Below are 21,496 nucleotides of genomic sequence, written 5' to 3'. Positions count from 1 at the left end.
TTACAGCTTAATGTTTGGTCATTTAGTGCACAAAGTGCCAATGTCCATCCATGTTCCCTTTGTAGATAAATACACATAGATTAAGGCATTGTTTTACCTCTAGGGGAAAAAAGGTCCATAATGAAGAAGCAGGTTATTATTTCTACTTATGTGTGTCCTAGCCTCTGAAATATTGAACTATCGGTCATTAATGTAAGCTATATTCTTTACGATCAGGGCCTCATTATAGAAAAAAAGGCATTAACTGTGATAAATGCTATATTCAAAGGTGTGGTTATATTTTATATCCCATATTAAAAAGAATAATATACTCAATTAAAAAAAAATCTAAAAACTTTATTGAAAATGATGTGCAATGTAGCAAATTCCATACAGTATATAGCTTTCTAACATGCATATTAAAACTGCACGTATAAACCTATCCAACCTTTTATGTGGAATCACATTTAGATATTCCCATTGGAGCTCGAGAGGGCTATTTAGGATGCCATTTATTCCTCCTTATACCAGCTGTTTTAATAAAAATATTTCACTTAATTTCAATATCCAGGACCTTAACAGAGACACAGTTCCCATCTGAAATGCCCTCGATTCCAATCAACAGACTGAAAAACATGTTTATCCTTTATTTCTTACAATTCCCATTACACAGGAATTCATCAAATATCTCAAATCGGTGTCTATTTTCATTTGAAGGAGAAAAAAGATATAGATCGGTACTTTGTACCCATAATAACCATACATCAAGCAATTTCCATGTACATTTTCATGTTCCTATGAGTTACCCCAAATACCATTTTGGTCTAAAGAAAATGACCAAAATATACCACCATGGCTTGTTTTATTATTCATAATATTATTAATTATTTAACTTCATGTCCATTGATAGATATCTCAAATATTGGCAGAAAATTTATAAAATATTATATTCCCAGAAAAAAAATGATGATTGATATCCTATTGGTGCAAATTATGTTTTCATAGCACATATATAAACATATATTAATATCACTCTCATGTAGCACTCAATTTTGCACTTTTTTTTTTCCAAACGTAGGGACTTATAAAAATAAAACAGCATGCAGTAAAGGCTTTTAATGGTTTTGGCATACAGTAAACATATTTGTTGCCCATCCTACAAAGTTTTGCAAGGCTAGGAATAATAATTGTCAAGATATTAAGTTTCAAACATGGCAACCCAGATAAGGTGTTTTTAAGGTGATAAAAATGAAATAATATCAAAGGCTGGGAAAAATGATAACAGGATTTGAACAGAAATATTTTATAGCCCTTGGATTTGGGACATATTCAAGAGATAGACAAGAGATGATGATTGAATAATACCTGAGATGGTGCTGCAACAACCTTATCTGATTTGACAGGAAATAAACAGAGGCTTCAACACTGGGATGTGCTTTTGGGATGAGTGGATGAATGGGTGGGAGGAGGGGGTGGTTGGAGGGATTGATAGATTGATGGCTTGGTGGATGGATGGATGGATTGACAGCTCAATGGTTGGATGGATTGATGGATGGTTGGATGGATTGGTGTATTGAGGTATTTCACTCACGTGACCAAGTCATGTGATGCTGCCATTTTGGACGGCACGGCTCGAATCAGTTTGAATGCGAGGAAGGCGACAAACGAAAAACATAAAAGAAAAAGGAGCGAGATGCAGAAAACACCTTCACTATCCAGTGACGTAGGGCATTTACAGGGCGAGCAGAGGGAGAGGTATTTGCAAAAATTGAGGTTAGCAGGCTTAGAGAACGACGTTTACCTGCTTCCACCAGGATTGTTCACTGACGTACGGAAGTACACGAAGCCCTCGTCTTTACCTGACTTCGGTCCACATGATCTGTATACCTATGTCGTTAAAAACCCATCGCCATACACAGGTATTGATCTGAAAGCGTATACGAGTTTGGATGCCTACAAATATTTTGTGTCAGGCTGGGTAACATGCCTACATCAGCGGGTCGTCCCTGGAGCCGGTGGTCGCCATCTTATTACAGCTAAGGTTTGTTCACATTTTCATTTACTTTCGGTCCTCAGGATAAACAAAATGTTATTAAATGTCATTGAAATAACTTCTTAGTCTGTTGAGACATGGCCCGTTATAAATTTGCTGTTACCAGGCAATGACTAAGAACTGTATTATTAGGGTCGGTGTAGTTGTAGCAGTGCACTAGCAACTAGCTGTTAGCACTAGCTAATGTCAACAACATCGTAGCTGGTATGTTACTGTAGCAATATTTACGTTCAGTCATTTGGATGACTGTTAAAACCTTTCAGTCTCAAGTTTTTCCTTTACTGGATTTACTAGTTTACTGAGCTAGCACGCTCGGCCAAGCCGGGAGCCATTGCGCGCTCTCCGGCCAAGCCGGGAGCCATCGCGCGCTAGCTCAGTAAACTAGTAAATCCAGTAAAGGAAAAACTTGAGACTGAAAGGTTTTAACAGTCATCCAAATGACTGAACGTAAATATTGCTACAGTAACATACTAGCTACGATGTTGTTGACATTAGCTAGCTTGCCGTCCAAAATGGTGGACACCAGGGCGTCACGTGACCCTGTGACGTCAGGTGAAATACCTCAGTAGATAGTTGGATGGATGGCTGGGTTGATGGATGACTGGATCAGTGGATGGGTGGGTGGGTGGATTGAGGGATTGATGGATGGATGGGTGGTAGGGCAGATTGATATACAGATTGATGGATGGATGGATTGATGGGTGGATGGGTAGGTGGATGGATGGACAAACATATTAGATGGATGATTGATGGATGATGGGTGGGCGGGGATTGATAGGTGGTTAGATGGATTGCTGGATGGTGGATTAATGAACAGATGGATGGGTTGATGGATGGATGTGTGGTTGGGCAGGTTGATGGATGGATGGATGGATGGACAAACATGATATTAGATGGATGGATGGGTGGTTAGATGGATTGCTGGATGGTGGATTAATGAATGGATGGAAGGGTTGATGATAGATGGGTGGATTGATGGATGGATGCTGTCAAAACAATTTTGTCTTTGAAATTAATTTCTAATTTCACCTTCAACATCAAGGCCACGCCTCCTTACTGAATCTCATTCTGCTTCAAAATGGAGATATGATAGGATTTTTTAACTCTCTTTTAATTAATTTTGTCCTTTTTATGGAGGTAAGTGTATCATACAAAGTCAGAATCCACGTCAGCTGTCAGTAACATCGGTATGCACTTTGTGCATTTCTTATTTGTCCTTACTGGTCACAACATGATCCGAACCCGACGCCAAACGCACTGTATCTTGGCTATTTGACTGTATTTGTGAACATGCCGCTCCATGATGTTTGGTGCATCTGTTTACCTTGGTTTTGAGTCGGTCCTCGTTTGCGGCTGGTAGACGAGCTGTGTGTTGCGTTTTGGAAGTCTGTGATCTCCATGGTGGCGTTGGTGCGGAAACTATCTTTAATTCTCTGCACAAAAGCTTCGACGGATTCGTGCTGAGACTCCACAACTGTACAACAGAACAGCACAACACACACACACACACACACACACATACACACACAGACACAGACACGTTTGTTAGATTCTCACGCTCACTAATCTTTCACCTGAATTACACCAAAGTTGACCTATGAATCCAGTTACATCAAACTGTAAACCTGGTTTAAAATCAGGGTGAGGTTTCAGACATCTTTCAGTGAAACAGGATCCAGTCCTGTTGCTTCATTCTTTCTATTCAGATTTAAACTTCAATTAGCGACTAATTTTAATTTTGTGAGCGAGTGAGTGAGTCAGTGAGTGAGAGTGAGTAAGAGAGTGGATGAGTATGAGAGTGGGTGGGTGAGAGAGTGAGTAAGAGAGTGGGTGAGTAAGAGAGTGAGAGAGTGAGTGAGAGAGTAAGAGAGTGGGTGAGTGAGAGAGTAAGAGAGTGGGTGAGAGAGTGAGTGAGTAAGAGATTGGGTGAGTAAGAGAGTGAGTGAGTGAGTGAGTGAGTGAGTGAGTGAGTGAGTGAGTGAGTGAGTGAGTGAGTGAGTGAGAGAGTGGGTGAGTAAGAGAGTGGGTGGGTGAGAGAGTGGGTGGGTGAGAGAGTGGGTGAGAGAGTGGGTGAGTAAGAGGGTGAGTGAGTGAGTGAGTGAGTGAGTGAGTGAGTGAGTGAGTAAGAGAGTGGGTGGGTGAGAGAGTGGGTGGGTGAGTGAGTGAGTGAGTGAGTGAGTGAGTGAGTGAGTGAGTGAGTGAGTGGGTGAGAGAGTGGGTGAGAGAGTGGGTGGGTGAGAGAGTGGGTGAGAGAGTAAGAGAGTGGGTGAGTAAGAGAGTGGGTGGGTGAGAGAGTGGGTGAGTAAGAGAGTGGGTGGGTGAGAGAGTGGGTGAGAGAGTGAGTAAGAGAGTGGGTGAGTGAGTGAGTGAGTGAGTGAGTGAGTGAGTAAGAGAGTGGGTGGGTGATAGAGTGGGTGGGTGAGAGAGTGGGTGAGAGAGTGGGTGGGTGAGAGAGTGGGTGAGAGAGTAAGAGAGTGGGTGAGTAAGAGAGTGGGTGGGTGAGAGAGTGGGTGAGTAAGAGAGTGGGTGAGTAAGAGAGTGGGTGGGTGAGAGAGTGGGTGAGAGAGTGAGTAAGAGAGTGGGTGAGTGAGAGAGTGAGTAAGAGAGTGGGTGAGTAAGAGAGTGAGTGAGTGAGTGAGTGAGTGAGTGAGTGGGTGGGTGAGAGAGTGAGTAAGAGAGTGGGTGAGTGAGAGAGTGGGTGAGAGAGTGAGTGAGTAAGAGATTGGGTGAGTAAGAGAGTGGGTGGGTGAGAGAGTGAGTGAGTAAGAGATTGGGTGAGTAAGAGAGTGGGTGGGTGAGAGTGGGTGGGTGAGAGAGTGAGTGAGTAAGAGATTGGGTGAGTAAGAGAGTGGGTGGGTGAGAGTGGGTGGGTGAGAGAGTGAGTGAGTAAGAGATTGGGTGAGTAAGAGAGTGGGTGGGTGAGAGTGGGTGGGTGAGAGAGTGAGTGAGTAAGAGATTGGGTGAGTAAGAGAGTGGGTGGGTGAGAGTGGGTGGGTGAGAGAGTGAGTAAGAGATTGGGTGAGTAAGAGAGTGGGTGGGTGAGAGAGTGGGTGAGAGAGTGGGTGAGTGAGTGAGTGAGTGGTTGGGTGAGAGAGTGGATGAGTAAGAGAGTGGGTGGGTGAGAGAGTGAGTGAGTGAACGTGAGAGAGTGAGTAAGAGAGTGGGTGAGAGAGTGAGTGAGTAAGAGAGTGGTTGGGTGAGAGAGTGGGTGGGTGAGAGAGTGGGTGAGTGAACGTGAGAGAGTGAGTAAGAGAGTGGGTGAGAGAGTGAGTGAGTAAGAGAGTGGTTGGGTGAGAGAGTGGGTGGGTGAGAGAGTGGGTGAGTGAACGTGAGAGAGTGAGTAAGAGAGTGGGTGAGAGAGTGAGAGAGTAAGAGAGTGGGTGAGAGAGTGAGAGAGAACGCCCTGACACTAACACTAACACCTGCACAGCCGTACGTTTTCATGAGCATCAGGACAGCTTGAAAGGTCACAGTAAGATGTCTAGTGTGGAAAACATGCTGAATGAGGAAAACAGTTCAACATACACAGGAGGACAAAATGGAGGACACGGACAAGATGTGGACTCGGGGAGAAAAAAGGACAACACTAAGTTTACTAATCAGTGTTCTCTATCAGTCAGGACGTACTGTACAGCTGAAACATTATTAAATCTCTTATTTATTCCAAAAAATCTGGAATCAAATATTAGAGATCCTGTGGAGGCTCTTCTTCTTCTTCTAGCTCTAGCTGCTCCCGTTAGGGGTCACCACAGCGGATCTGTTCTGCAGATTTGATTTGGTGCCGTTTTTCTTGCTGTGAGGTGAAAGATTTTAATTGCCTGAAGATCCCGTGTCAGTAATTAAGAAAATTTGGGTTTTTAAACGGCAAGTTAACAAAGCACTTCAAAAAGTTTCCTCAAGCTGAAGCTCAAATAGCATTCTGTTCAGTATAAAGTTCACTCAGTAGGTCCTACAGTGTGTTACGATGTTCTTATACCCTGTGTAGTGGGCATACGAAGTGAAGAAAAGGTAAAGAAAGTATATTTTTTAATGTGTTTTTCGGTTCAGTCATTATGAACTAAGTATATACAAACAAACAAACAAACAAACAAACAAACAAACAAACAAACAAACAAACAAACAAACAAACAAACAAACAAACAACAGCCAGATAGATAAATAAATGACCCATTAACCATTTCAATTAAGGATTAGTATATAAAGGTAAACTCACTTGCCCCCAGACCCGTTGCAACAAGGTAGGCAGACTTGGCAATTGCCTAGGGCCCCAGCCCTCGAAGGGCCCCCGCTGCCGAACGACTGGTTATGTATTCAATAGCAATGACAACTTTTTGAGCGCGGCAGCGCAGCGCCTAATGACACTTGTTGAAATACCCTAGTTCCAAGGGGGGCCCCCTAATGCACAACAGCGCCTCCCTACATGCTTTGGCCGAAAAGTGCAATGACAGTCTGTTGTCAACCCCTCAATGCCCATCTCTGTCCAGTCAAGTGGCTGCGGAGCTCCGCAGCAAAAAAACCCAAAATCAAATATGAAGCGAAATTACCCCTCAGGGAGCCAGAAGAGAAAGAAGAAAAGTGAAGAGGAAGACAGAAAAAAAAACAAGACACTGGTAAGTGAGAATGTACACACTCATTAATACCAAGCGGGTCGACAAGCAAATTTGGTATCTAGCTTACGTTAATGGTAGTTATCTTGTGTAGACGGTGTTTATAACAGTGATGTAAACGTTGTCATGCACAACAGGCTTACAAACTTGCAAGGACTGGCTAAAAATTCTAATATGTGCCACACAAATAGGTGAAAGACTGTCAACTTCCCCCAGATTAACTTATTGTGTTTATCAAAATGTCATAGTCAGAGTTAGTTTCAGCGAGCTGCATGGCACCGTAGGTGTGAATGTGAGTGTGAATGGTTGTCTGTGTCTATGTGTCAGCCCTGTGATGACCTGGCGACTTGTCCAGGGTGTACCCCGCCTTTCGCCCGTAGTCAGCTGGGATAGGCTCCAGCTCGCCTGCGACCCTGTAGAACAGGATAAAGCGGCTAGAGATAATGGATGGATAATAATAAATAAATAAATAAATAAATAAATAGCCCTTTACACACACACACACACACAAAAATTAGATCTCATATTAAAATATGTTCATAGATTTTTTTTTCTTCCTGTGATTTCTCTCGGCTGTACATTTTTTGATTTTTTTTTTATTTTAATTTTGATTGATTTATTTTTTTAGGTGACCCAGGATCTATGTAAAATGAATCTGAATGGAAAACAAACAAAAATTAATTTTGCAACTTACGAAATTAACTTTACTTTTCTTCTAGAGTTCTAGATTTGTGTTTACTTTATTCCTCAGTCTTGGCAGATTAATTCAGCTGCCTTTGTACATGTTACAGGTGATTTTTGAAATCAGGTGAATCTGGATTCACTGAGGTGAATTAGGTCGACAATCTTAAAAAGAATTTTTTTGGGGGGGAATTCATTAAAAAGAGGGCTTGATAAAAGAATGAGAACACTTTGAGAACCATTCTCTATTCGCCCTACCCCCTCATTTCTCACTCACCCCACCCATTTTATATCTTCGATCCTCTTCTACCTCTCTACACAGAATTATGCTCATATAATTGTCTCTCTGTCTAATTTAATTTGCTTCTTTCCAACTTTTTACTGTCCTTGCTGAGAATCAAACTCAGGACCTTCCGCTTTGAAGTCCACCACTTTACCACAGAGATTCAGTTGCAACAAAGACATGAAACATTCCACTAGATGACCCAACCCTAACCCCAACTGGAATCCCAATTCACCTCGGTAAATCTAGAATCCCTTCGGTGAGTCCAGATTCACCTGATTTCAAACATCACCTGTAATGTACACAACATCATGACCTTCATTAGCAAACATACTTTAATAATATAAAAAAAGAAGAAAGAAATGAAAAACATACCCTTTTTTATGAGGTATTAAAAAACAAACAATTTCCTGAAAAAATCATTCCTTCCCCAAGGTTCTTGCTCCATAATCCGAAATAAAGAACAGCTGTGAGAGTGAGGAGCTTCTCATTTCTCTTTGCAATTTAATAACTGGGTCAATATCAGGTAATAACACTGAGATGAGAGAACCTCCCGTCTATGAGGAGCGAGGAGACGGAGATGGAGACAGGCCGAGTGTGTTGCATTTCCATCCTGCTGAAATTCAGAGCCTCGTGGGAGCTCTCCTGACCCACCTGAACATGTTCTGCCCCATTTGCGCCACCAGAGAGCCATAAAATATATAAATAACCCTCCCTTTTTCCATTGTCTTGCCGAGTCAGAGTGGAAAAAAGATTTTAGAAAAAAGGAAAAAAAACCCTTCAAGACCAACTATTTATCTGCCGCTTCCATTAGCAAGCCGCGGCGCTGCTCCCTGAGGTTGGCGATGCATCACGAGTTCAATTAAAGTGAGAGATGTAGAGAGGCCGAGCTCTCCCAGGAGCCATAAAAGGTCTGGATGGTGATATGTTATAGGTTCTCTCTCACTTGGCCATCCTTATCTTTACTTCACTTTGTAACATCTCGCACCATTATGGTACATAAGAGCTCAGGTGGATGTGAGTGACAGCACCAGTGTGCACTTCCTGAAGGAACTGGCAGCTCGAAGTTATTCTGCCATCCCTGATGGACTCGTATCACTAACAATCATTACATATGGACTGAACTTTCTTATAGTGAAGCATGGTGGTGGGAGCATCATGGTAAGACTTACCTACCTGCTTGCTTGGTACATTTTTGGTAGATGTCCTACATTTTTTTTTAAATAATAGCCTAAATGGTGGTCTACAGGAGGGTGAAAGTTGGAGATATTTCTTTATCACCAAAACTGTCAATACTTTTCCAGAACATCGTCTCAGATTTGTTTCCATAACACCTTCTGACTCATCTATCGGGAATTTAACAGTGCTGTGGCATCAGTCATATTGATGGAAATGTGAAATTTGGAAAATAAAAATGGCTAAAGAATCATCCATAAAAAAAAAAAACCTGACACCTGGAGATTGCAAGTTTGAATCCTGATGATGCTAGCTTGTTAGCTAACAGCCAACCCGTACATGTTTATTAGGTTATGAGAAATCCCAATCATAGTTCATTACTGTCTCAGACATTACTGAGAATAATTTAACACCGTGTAAACTTTCATCAGACTTTATTTTGTTTGGGTGTTGAAATTTAATTATTTCAAATGAAAAATATTTTTTTTCTCTTATTGCTTTAAAGAGAGCGACGACCTTTTGATTTTATAAAATTGGTGAAATTTAGTTCCGTCTGAAATGTGGTGATTGTGATATATGTTTATTTCTGTAATATCTCACAAAATATCAGGCCATTCTGTGGCTGGGAAGTTATTTAATTAGAGGGGATTAAAGCAAATAACGTGCACGAAATCGCTCGCTTGGCGCAGTCAAGCAGACAGAGGAAGTCCGTGTGCGCATGCGCAGGTTTACCTAATTCTTCTTCTTTTGGGTTTTACGGCAGCTGGCATCCACAGTGTTGCATTACTGCCATCTACAGGTTTCCCTTTGAGCGTGCACTGACAGTTCCATCATTCTGTCGCTAAACGAACAGCTGATCACACCGAGGTGCTCGCTGACCGCTGATATTTATTAGTTTGGTCCTGCGTTTCCTTTCCTTTGTATATAACATAACGTCTTTTCTTCTCGCTTTCTTTCCGTTACTGTAGTCGCTCTTTCACATTTCATTTGCACACTCACGTCCTCCATTTTTCTCTCCTGTTTCAAATTTGTATCCCACAATGCCTTGCGCAAACGAGGAAAGCCCACCACGTGATGCATGATGTAGTACCTTGTATTGGGTCATGGTGAAGCAGGAAAAAATAGTGGAGAATTGAGGGCCACATGGCCTTAAATTCATTAATTGTTCTATTAAGAAAAAAAAGAATAAAATTGGAAGTCTGTGATTTGAATTCAGTAGCTTTCAGTCACTAAACACAAATAATTGGGTGTCGGGGAAAATTCTTTTAATGACCTACACTTGAAAAATCTGAAAGGCAGGACAGCTTTAAATTTGTGGAATATTATGTTCTATGTTTAAGGTATGTATTAATATATTTGAAGAAAAATAATGTTTAATAAAGAAAATCAGATTTTGCTTTGCTACACTATTACTTTAATAATTTTGTGAACATGTAATACTTTTTGGAGAAAAAAAAACATACACAGTACCATGCAAAAATCTTGGCACCCTATTTTTTTTCCATACAAACTTTGTTATAGATTTCTATTCTATGACTTCTACATTATCGAGTCAAAACATTACAAAAACGTGTTAGAGTTCCAAACATCTAATTTTTTTCTAGCACAAAATTAAATGTTACAGAAAAAAAAAAGTTTGTATCTGAGCAGCATATTCCATAAGAGATCACTTTTCAGATTAAAAAAGAAAACATAATGAACGCCGCTTTATCCTGTTCTACAGGGTTGCAGGCAAGCTGGAGCCTGAGATGAGATGAGATGAGATGAGATGAGATGAGATGAGATGAGATGAGATGAGATGAATGAAGGCTGCTGGGTTTTGGTGCAAAATGAAGAAGCGAGTGTGACAGTCAAAGTGTCCAGAAGAACTGCGGCTGGTTCTGGAAGACGCTCAGTAAAACCTACAGATCATTTCCGCATAAAACTGCACTCACTGAACCTGAGACGGATTTTTTTTTTTTTTTTAAAGCAAAGCGTCGTCTTACGCCAAATATTGACTTTGTTTCATTTATTATGGCTTACTGATTACTGCTTATAGTATTTTTTAATGTTGAAACATTTCATTTAATTATTTTTAAGCCATTTTTGGTCGACAGCATTTCTTTACATGTGCCGAAGACTTTTGCACAGAACTATGTGCTACGTTTAAGGTACATATTCATCTCATCTCATTATCTCTAGCCGCTTCATCCCTCTACAGGGTCGCAGGCGAGCTGGAGCCTATCCCAGCTGACTACGGGCGAAAGGCGGGGTACACCCTGGACAAGTCGCCAGGTCATCACAGGGCTGACACATAGACACAGACAACCATTCACACTCACATTCACACCTACGCTCAATTTAGTCACCAGTTAACCTAACCTGCATGTCTTTGGACTGTGGGGGAAACCGGAGCACCCGGAGGAAACCCACACGGACACGGGGAGAACATGCAAACTCCACACAGAAAGGCCCTCGCCGGCCACGGGGCTCGAACCCAGGACCTTCTTGCTGTGAGGCGACAGCGCTAACCACTACACCACCGTGCCGCCTCAGGTATATATTCTTTTATTCAAAATAAATGTTAGCAAAAACTAACAATACAACACAGGATTTGTGGATCTGGGATGATTATAACTCTAATCTTTTTCTTTCTCGTCCTCAAAGTGCAGAATTTGAGCTACAGACTAAAATAAAGACAGATAAATTTGGTACATTTCCTGAAAGGTCACGAAGATGAAAATTGCATTTATTCCTCGTTAAAAACTCGACTCTTTGTGCAAATCTACAAACTGTTCATCAGTGCTATTGATTAAAGATTATGCCATAAATGGGTACTCCATATTCACAAAAATTCACTAATCATACTCAGACTGTGCTGAATAAACACACAAAAATAAAGAGCAGCAAACTCGTAATGAATGAAAGCGGAATGTATTGTGTACCGTGGAAAGAGAGGAAGAATAGGAGCAGTCACTGGGCTGGAGCATATCACACACTACTGTAACATTTCCAAAGGGACCTTTTATAGAAAATGAACGAGATTAATAACTTGCCAGGCAGACTCCGAGACAATGCTTTAGTGCACAAAAGGTTTAGTGGCTGGCCTTTATAGCGGATTTAAAGCCATCAATACCTGACAAGCCGCCGAGTCGTGGTGCAGGACTGAGCTAGCGTTTTGGCTCAGAAAAGGGCACACTGCGTTTTTTTTTATTATTATTATTTTTATTTCTTGCACTCCCTAAAAAGAAAATGGTTTGGCGTTCTCAATGATGGACATTATCAAAACGAAACACAAAAGTTTCCATGGCATCAAGTCAAAATATAGAAGATGGTTATAGCAACAAGAGTGTTCCTGAGTTAGGTTTGATGGTTTGCCTTTATTCTTAAAAAAAGAACAACAACAAAAAAAAGAATAACCAGTAAGAAAAAAGGTAATAAAAATATCTCATCTTATCTCTAGCCACTTTATCCTGTCCTACAGGGTCGCAGGCGAGCTGGAGCCTATCCCAGCTGACTACAGGTGAAAGGCGGGGTACACCCTGGACAAGTCGCCAGGTCATCACAGGGCTGACACATAGACACAGACAACCATTCACACTCACACCTACGGTCAATTTAGAGTCACCAGTTAACCTAACCTGCATGTCTTTGGACTGTGGGGGAAACTGGAGCACCCGGAGGAAACCCACGCGGACAACATGCAAACTCCGCACAGAAAGGCCCTCGCCGGCCACAGGGCTCGAACCCAGAACCTTCTTGCGGTGAGGCGACAGCGCTAACCACTACACCACTGTGCCACCCGAGTGATTACATGAGTTACTATATCCTTCCTGGCAGCTCAAACCACCTCCAATCTGTCCATTTCGCTCTGACCCTCTCATCAACAAGGCATTTGTTTTTTCCACCCACAGAACTGTCGCTCACACACTCAAAAATGTTTTTTGTTTGTCGCACCATTCTGTGTAAACTCTAGAGTCTGTTGTGTGTGAAAACCCCAGGAGGAAATCAGCAGTTTCTGAAATACTCAAACCTCATCCTCATCTGGCTCAAACCAACACCCACAGTGCCACAGTGAAAGAAAGAAAGTCACACTTCACTGTGAGATCACAATTTTTCCCATTCTGATGTTTGAACATTGTGAACATTAACTGAAGCTCTTGAAGTGTATCTGTGATTTCATGTCAAGGGATTGGCTGATTAGAGAACTGCATAAAGCAGCAGGTGGATGGGTGTTACTAATAAAGTGATACACTGGTGAGAGTAGATATTTAGGCACTACTAAAAAATTGGAGCTCCTGATGAGTTTATGAGCACAATTTTTACACGGGCACAAAATCAACCTGAACAGAATAATAATATTGTAGCACCATGAACCAATGGTTATCAAACGTGATACGTCAAACAGTTGTTTGGTTACATCTGTCATATCCACGTGCTTTGGAGCTCGGAGCATGCAGCTGAAAAACTGCTAAGTGTGCGCACGCCATTAAGACTAATAACCACGTACCTGTTCCTGATTAGAGCTCAATCACAGCACAGACATATAAGGACTCTGAGTAACACACAGACTTTGCAAAAGCCTTGTAATTTGAAGAAGAAGAAACCTTACACCACCGTGCCGCCAATAATAATAATAATAATAATAATAATAATAATAATAATAATAATAATAATAATAAAGTGGCAAATAAAAAAATCTTCATTAATATTAAATAATAATTCAAAAATAAATACATAAAAAATCATTCTCATGACATGATAATTTTTATGCATAAATATGAAATAATAACAAAAATAAAAAATACATAAATAACTTATCGTTCATATTCAATAATAATTTAACAAATAAATACCTATATGTTATTTACAGCTGGGAGGTCCGTATGGTATTTCACCATACGGACTGATCTTAGGCTGGTAAATAATATATTTATTTTTTTCTTTACCAAATTCTAACAGAAAACGAGAGCGCCCGAAAGGGAAAACCGAGCCGAGCCGCCATTTTGAATCCTCATTCACGGCTGTAATGCAAATGGCTTCCTCCTCGGTATACAAGTGCACTTCCATGGCGGGAAAAAAACTACATTTTGCCGCCTATGTAGTCCCCTATTTATACAAATAGGAGTCATTCAGGATTCAGCCATGTTTTTGCTCGGCGTTAGCAAGTTACAGGTTTTTAGCTTTCTCCTAAAATGTTTTCTTTTATTTCTTCTTCCTCAGGGTAGTAAAACTCGCTTTCGCTGTGAACACTGTCGTTATCGCTATCCATGCTGTAAAATTAATGCTATTCTCCTGAGAAATGCTGGCAAAAATGTATAAGATTTTTGATAATCTTATAAATAAATCTTATAAAAAAAGATAAATGTTGACAAAAAATGCTACTATGTTTGTTGTTGTTGTTGTGAACGAGCGAGTCACCAGAGGTCCGTAACCGGGGTCTGTAACTGGGGTCCGTATCGTAGGATACAGACCTGCTCAACAGCCAATCAGAGCGCAGGATTTGATGGAAACCGGACCGCAAAGAAAAATAAATAAAAATATTTTCAATCATTCTCATACCATGCTAATTTTTTTTTTTGTGGATTAAAAAGTACGTATCCATCTTTCCATTCGCACACCATGTTTATTAAAAGTCCTCTCTGTCTTGTGGTCATACAGTACTTTTCATAGTCTTTAGTCTTGACACAGTTTTAATGCCAACACTTAACTCTAAAAGGAATAAAACACTCCATGTCATTAATTATTTTCCTAGAACAGCACATCACATTAATGGTGTGAGAAAGCAGAGCTGATTATTTTCCTCGAACAGCACGAGTGTTTTATTCCTCTTATATCACACTGATTGACGATTTAAATTTATTAAAGAACACGTGATGCTTTCTATCCATTTACAGTTACGTTATGTTGTAAAAAAAGCTAATGTAAATTATCACTTCTGTTATAGCAGTTGTTTCTTCACCAGCGTTCATTTTGCATAACCAAGAAACCGAAAAAGGTTACTTCTTCCGAAAAATCTTTTGAAGAATCGTCTCCTTCAGGAAAGATTTCCAAGTGGTTGCTATAGAAACGATAACGTATTAAATTGAACAAGTGTGTTGATCTGCGCTCCTTTAACGTAAGCGGATATGAAGCACGCAGCTGACTCTCCTGTTTATTTTTGTCAGGATTCACCAAACTGTCCCTGCTGACACGCCCTCAGGCTCGTTTTCGTCATTACTACATGGGTGCTTTCCAGCTTCCCAATATGATCCGGGTTATAAACGCAGACATGCGGGGAAAACGCTGCAATTTTGAAAACGATTACAAGAAAAGCCGTCTAGGGATTTGGCAGTAATGTGAAAATGTTCAGCTGCCACCTCGGCTGACAAAATGATTTTCATTTCCTCTAGAGATGGCCACCGACTTTTACTTTTACCAACACGCGACCCTGACGCTCAGACGCTGGTCTTCATCTGGGTGAGAACAGCGTGAGGAACCACTGTCCTTAATTTTCCTTTTCTGACTCCTCTTATCTCTTCGTGGCTTCTTATCTCCTGCTGTGGTAAGTTAATGGTGTGTGTACAAAACAGAACACAGCCTGAGAATGGCGGAGATCTCCATCCTGAAACACGACAGAACTCCAACTGATACTTTGCAAAACTTTCCTTTGAACTTTCCTTTAAAACATTTAACCTATAAAAACAGCCCACAAAACAGCACATAAAAATTGACGTTAATATCGTTTGCATTAATTATTTACAAATAAAAAAGTGATTGCATAAGTATTCGCCCCCTCTTGCTCTGAAACCGATACGTCCTGGTGCAACCAATCAGCCTGAGTGCAATTAAAGTGATCTCAGCGTAAATACATCTGTTCCTGGAAGAACCCAGAGCTTGTTAAAGAACATACTTAAAGAAACAGAATCATGAAGACCAAGCAGTCACCAAAACAAATCCAGAAATAGTTCTGGAAAAGTATCTGAATATATAGATGAGAGTACTTTAAAACGTTGTCAGCCTCACTCAGAAACAAGGGGTGTAACTCTTATTTTGGGGCGTAACTGTACACTATCAAGCTTTATATCACCGTCCACAAAAACTCAAATGAACGAATCAATCAAAGAAAAAAGGAGAGGGACGAAAGCTTCGACCTGACGTGATGTTGCTCCAGGACAATGCGCCCATCTACATAGCACAGGGGGCGGGGCAGAAGCAGCCAAACTGGTGTGGCTTTGAACTGTTGCCCTGTGCACCTTACTCACCCGATCTGGTACCGTCTGACCTCTGTCTGTTTCCCCAAACTGAAATCCCACTCGTGTGGTCGCCATTTTCAGAGAGACGAAGTCATCCATGATGCTGAGGAGAATCTGGAGGCTCAACATATGACCTTCCACAAAGGGATAGTGAAGCTTGAACATCAATGGACCGAGTGCATTGAAGTTCGAGGAGACAGTGTTGAAAAATAATGCAAGAACAATCTTTCTCCTGGGTGAGGCTGAGAACTTTTTGAAGTCCCCTCATAGTGTTGTCCTGCTAAAATGTCAAAAATATAACACACAACTGCGACTCTGCTAAAGCCCGTGACCAGGTTAAGAGTCACACAAGCGAGCAAGAGGCTAAGGGTAATGTGACGCTTGATGCTACCACCGCCATGCTTCACTGCACAAAAGCTCAAGATGGTTAATTAATAGTCAGATGCTGGAAATAATTCAGGATGATATCATACTATTTATTGTGAGAGTTAATAATGACTGAACCAGTCAGCTGTCATTATTATTTATCTATTATTATTATTATTATTTTTTGGTGCTTTTGACTCGTTATGACGTTATGAATAACTTGTTTATTTTTCTTTCGATTACGTTCATTATGTCTTATATTGAATATTGTTAGTTTTTTCTTTACATCACACAGAAGAGGGGGACATCAAAATAAAAGTACACAGGAAACCCACACACACCGACCAATATTTAAACTGGACTTCCGAACACGCCATAATGCACAAAATATCCGTAGTTAGAACATTGCATGAACGCGCAGCAATAATTACAGATGCACAGGACAAAGAACAGGAAGAACAACATATACAACATGCACTGAAGGCATGTCAATATCCACAATGGGCAATATCCAAAGGGGCAGAACAGGTCAAAAACAATAAAACACAGAAGAAAGAGAAAAAACAAACCAACAAACAAGAACACAGGGGAGTAGTGACATTACCATACATCAGAGGAATAACGGAACGCATTCAAAGAGCAATGAGGAAATACAACATTAACACACCTGTCAAACCACACACAACTCTCTGTCAGATCCTGGTTCATCCCAAAGACAGAATACATCCGGACAACAGATGCAACACCATATATGAGATTCCATGCCAATTATGCAATAAAACTTACATCGGGGAGACAGGAAGGAGTTTCAACACAAGAAAAAATGAACATAAGAAAGAGTGCGAAAAGGAGACAGCTACAAGACAAACCCGAACAATAAAAGAAAAGGCACAACAGGAAAATTATAAGTCAGCCATAACAGATCATTGTAAAAGGGAAAATCATATCATGGACTGGGGGAATGCCAGAGTCATCCGCACAGAAGATAACAAACATCAGCGCTGGATCAGGGAGGCCATAGAGATCCGTAAGCGAAGCCCGAGGACCATCAACCGAGATGAGGGCGCATACATGCTCTCCCATACCTGGAGTGCCATCTTGCAGGGGACGAACTGACAGTAGAAGGCGTGACCAACCTGTCAATCCAGACAGGAAGGCCACGCCTTCGGAAACATCAGCTGATAAAAGATGCATCACCAATAACATCCGGTGACACTCTGAGGAAGACGACAGTCGTACGTCGAAACATGTCAGGTAAACAAACCTAAAAAATTTGATGTCTGATAAAAAAGAAAAAACTAACAATATTGCTTATTTTTCAATTGAATGCACAGTTAGAACCAGTGGTGAACTGTTACTATTAGAGCTGGGACTTGAGCTCAACCAAAACTTAGCCAGACACCAAAAAAATCAACAGGGTAAAGGATTTTGTAAGGGATTAGCGGCAGGCTGTCAGGTCGCTCTGTTGTGTGTAGCTGCCGATGTTGATTTTAAAAGTAACTCAGTAAAATCCACAGAGTAATGAACACTTAAGTCTGAGTGAAAAATACTGTAGTGAGCATGCAGCATGGAAGAAGAGTCTGGAGACAGAAATCTTAGTTCCTCGATCGTTAGCCTGTAGCTCTCGATAGCACTGACTGCTTTATTAGCATTCACTAACACTACTGATGAACGCTACACCAGCTGGAAAGTGACTTCACTGCAGTGGTTCCTCCCACTATAAATCAAAATCTGACTGGTTAATTAGTTAATCTGTCACTTCCTACATAAACATACACTGCCATGGCCTTCTGTCCCAGCAATGAAATCCGAACTAATGAGTGAGCAGCTCTAAACTCTTCTCAGCCTCAAGACAACAAACAAAACAATCTCACTGGATAACTCGACTTTAATGTTTTCAGGACAGTAACTCTTTGTGGCAGCGGGGGCATGGTCAAGCGTCGGTCTGTGACTGGAAGGCGGAGTCAGGGAAGGTAAGTGGCAGAATCACTGCACCTGATGTCTGTTAATCTGTGTTTGTGTGTCTTCCCCAGTGACCGCGCCCTATATAAGGAGAGAGAGAGCTGAGGAAGGGAGCTCTCTCCACAGCCAGATGGATGATATGTGTACGCGTGTCTGTGTGAACTGGGAGAGTGTGAATGCTGAAAAGCTGCTAATAAAGAGTTTGTGAAAACTCAGTTCTGGCCTGACGCACTTCTGTGCTCCACCCACCCGCTCAAAGTGTTACAGTGGTGCCGAAACCCGGGACAGAGCACAGAGGAGAACAGCCCCATGGAGTCCTCCTCCTTCGTGGACCTGATCCATGCCCTTGCCACAGCCCAACAGAGCCAGCACCAGGCGCTGGTCGCCCTCTGAAAGGAGCAAGCGCAAAGGTTCGAGGCCCTGGTGCTGGCACAACAGGAAGATCATCAGGCGTTCCGGCACCTCCTCATGTCGGCGGGGTCCACCACCTCCACGGGCCCTCCCCACCTCACCCTAACGAAGATGGGCCCGCATGACAACCCCAAGGCCTTCCTAGCACTCTTCGAGCAAGCAGCTGAGGCCTGGGGCTGGCCGGTGGAACAGCGTGTGGCATACCTCCTCCCCCTGCTAATGGGCGAGGCGCAGCTGGCCGCGCTACAGCTCCCCGCCGACAGCCGGCTGGTCTACGCGGACCTGCGCCAGGCTGTCCTCCAGTGTGTGGGGCGCACCCCAGAACAACAACGTCGGCGCTTCCGCACTCTACGCCTAGAGGAGGTCGGCCGGCCGTTCGCGTTTGGCCAGCAACTCCGGGACGCCTGCTGGCAGTGGCTGAGGGCTGACAACCACAACGCTGAGGGAATTGTCGATCTGGTGGCACTGGAGCAGTTCATCGCACGACTTCCCGAAGGGACCGCGGAGTGGGTCCAGTGCCATCGCCCGGCATCACTGGATCAGGCCATCAAGTTGGCAGAGGATCATTTGGCGACTGTTCCCGCAGCAGGATCGCAGATCTCCTCTTCTCCTCTCTCCCCCTCCCCTTCTGTGTCTCGTCCTCACTTTAATCCCATGGCTGGACACTTGGGGCAGGATTAGACACTAGCCCGAATAATGTCCCGGTTCTATTGGCCAGGGATTCACGGCGATGTCCGTAGATGGTGTACGGCATGCCGCGAATGCCAGTTAGTAAACCAAGTGGCCATTCCAAAAGCGCCTTTGCACCCTCTGCCATTAATCAAGACCCTGTTTGAAAGAATTGGGATGGATCTCGTCGGGCCATTAGATCGGTCAACACGGGGGTATCGCTTTATTTTAGTTCTGGTGGACTATGCAACGCAATACTCGGAAGCAGTGCCTCTTCGCAATATCTCAGCATGCAGTATTGCGGAAGCACTCTTCTGCGTCATCTCCCAAGTTGGAATCCCCAAAGAGATTCTGACTGATCAAGGCACCTCATTTATGTCACGCACACTGCACGAACTGTATGGGTTACTGGGAATTAAGCCGATCCGCACCAGCGTTTATCACCCAGAAATGGACAGTTTAGTCAAACGGTTCAATCGCACACTCAAGAATATAATTAAAAAGTTTGTACTTGAGGACGCCCTGTTATTTGCAGTGTGAGAGGTCCCACAAGCCTCCACAGGGTCCTCCCCGTTCGAATTATTATATGGGCGTAAGCCACGTGGCATCATAGATGTACTGCGGGAAAATTAGGAGGAGGGACCTTCCCCGAGCAAAAATGAAATTAAATACGTTATTGACCTGCACACAAAACTCCACACACTTACACACCTAACCCAGGAGAATTTGCGGCAGGCCCAAGAACGGCAAACCCGCCTGTACAACAGGGGTATGCGCCTTAAGGAGTTCACACCAGGAGATAAAGTACTCGTACTGTTGCCCATGTCAAGCTCCAAATTGGTCACCAAGTGGCAAGGACCCTTTGAGGTCACACGGCGAGTTGGGGACATTGACTATGAGATGAGGTGAATGGACAGGGGTGGGGCGCTACAGATTTACCACCTCAATCTGCTCAAACTCTGGAACGAGGAGGTCCCCATGGCGTTGGTGTCATTGGTTCCAGAGAAGGCGGAGCTGGGGCCAGAGGTTCAAAAAGGAATATTGACATCGCTTACCTCTCCGGTCCCCTGTGGAGACCACCTCTCCCCGACCCAACTCACGGAGGTTGCCCAGTTACAGACCGAATTTTCGGACGTGTTCTCGCCCCTGCCCGGCTGCACCCGCCTCATAGAACACCACATCGAGACGCCCCTGGGGATGGTAGTGCGCAGCTGCCCTGACAGGCTACCCGAACACAAGAAAAAGGTGGTTCAGGAAGAACTCGAGGCCATGCTCGAAATGGGCATCATCGAGGAGTCCCACAGTGACTGGAGCAGCCCGTTGGTCTTGGTTCCCAAGGCCGACGGGTCGGTCCGGTTCTGTGTGGACTATAGAAAAGTCAACACCGTGTCTAAATTCGATGCGTACCCAATGCCTCGTATTGACGAGTTGCTGGATCGACTAGGCACGGCTCGCTTTTATGCGACACTGGATTTAACAAAGGATTATTGGCAGATCCCCTTAACTCCACTATCCTGAGAAAAAAATGGCCTTTTCCACACCGTTTGGCTTACACCAATTTGTCACACTTCCTTTTGGGCTGTTTGGGGTGCCCCCTACATTCCAGCGACTTATGGATAGGGTCCTCCGCCCCCATGCCACCTATGCGGCCACATACTTAGACGATATCATAATCTATAGTAATGACTGGCCGCGGCATCTGCAACACCTGAGGGCCATCCTTAAGTCGCTGAGGTGAGCGGGTCTCACAGCCTACCCGAAGAAGTGTGCAACTGGGGGGGGTGGAAGTACGGTATCTGGGCTTCCACTTGGGCAATGGGCAGGTGCATCCCCAAATTAATAAGACAGCAGCGATTGCGGCCTGCCCAAGGCCCAAGACCAAAAAGGGGGTTAGACAGTTCCTGGGACTGGCTGGCTACTATCGTAGGTTTATACCTAATTATTCAGATGTCACCAGCCCGCTGACTGATCTCACTAAAAAGGGGGTACCAGATCCGGTCCAGTGGATGGAGCAATGCCAGCGGGCTTTCTCTGAGGTGAAGGCTGCACTGTGTGGGGGGCCACTGTTACACTCCCCTGACTTTTCTCTCCCCTT

The 21,496-nt window shown here is 43.1% G+C and overlaps 1 protein-coding gene across 1 annotated transcript in view; it reads right to left on the bottom strand.

Annotated features, from left to right (window-relative positions):
* Window positions 1-21,496, bottom strand: part of LOC132875498 (astrotactin-2-like) — a 908,673-nt gene that overhangs the window by 522,159 nt on the left and 365,018 nt on the right. The window contains exon 4 of the mRNA XM_060912306.1: window positions 3,357-3,506. Within this exon, the coding sequence (XP_060768289.1) occupies window positions 3,357-3,506 (150 nt within the window). The remainder of the gene's footprint in view (window positions 1-3,356; window positions 3,507-21,496) is intronic.

Source organism: Neoarius graeffei, chromosome 28, assembly GCF_027579695.1.
Source record: "Neoarius graeffei isolate fNeoGra1 chromosome 28, fNeoGra1.pri, whole genome shotgun sequence".
Lineage (NCBI taxonomy): Eukaryota > Metazoa > Chordata > Actinopteri > Siluriformes > Ariidae > Neoarius > Neoarius graeffei.
This window is presented reverse-complemented; position numbering and strand designations above follow the sequence as displayed.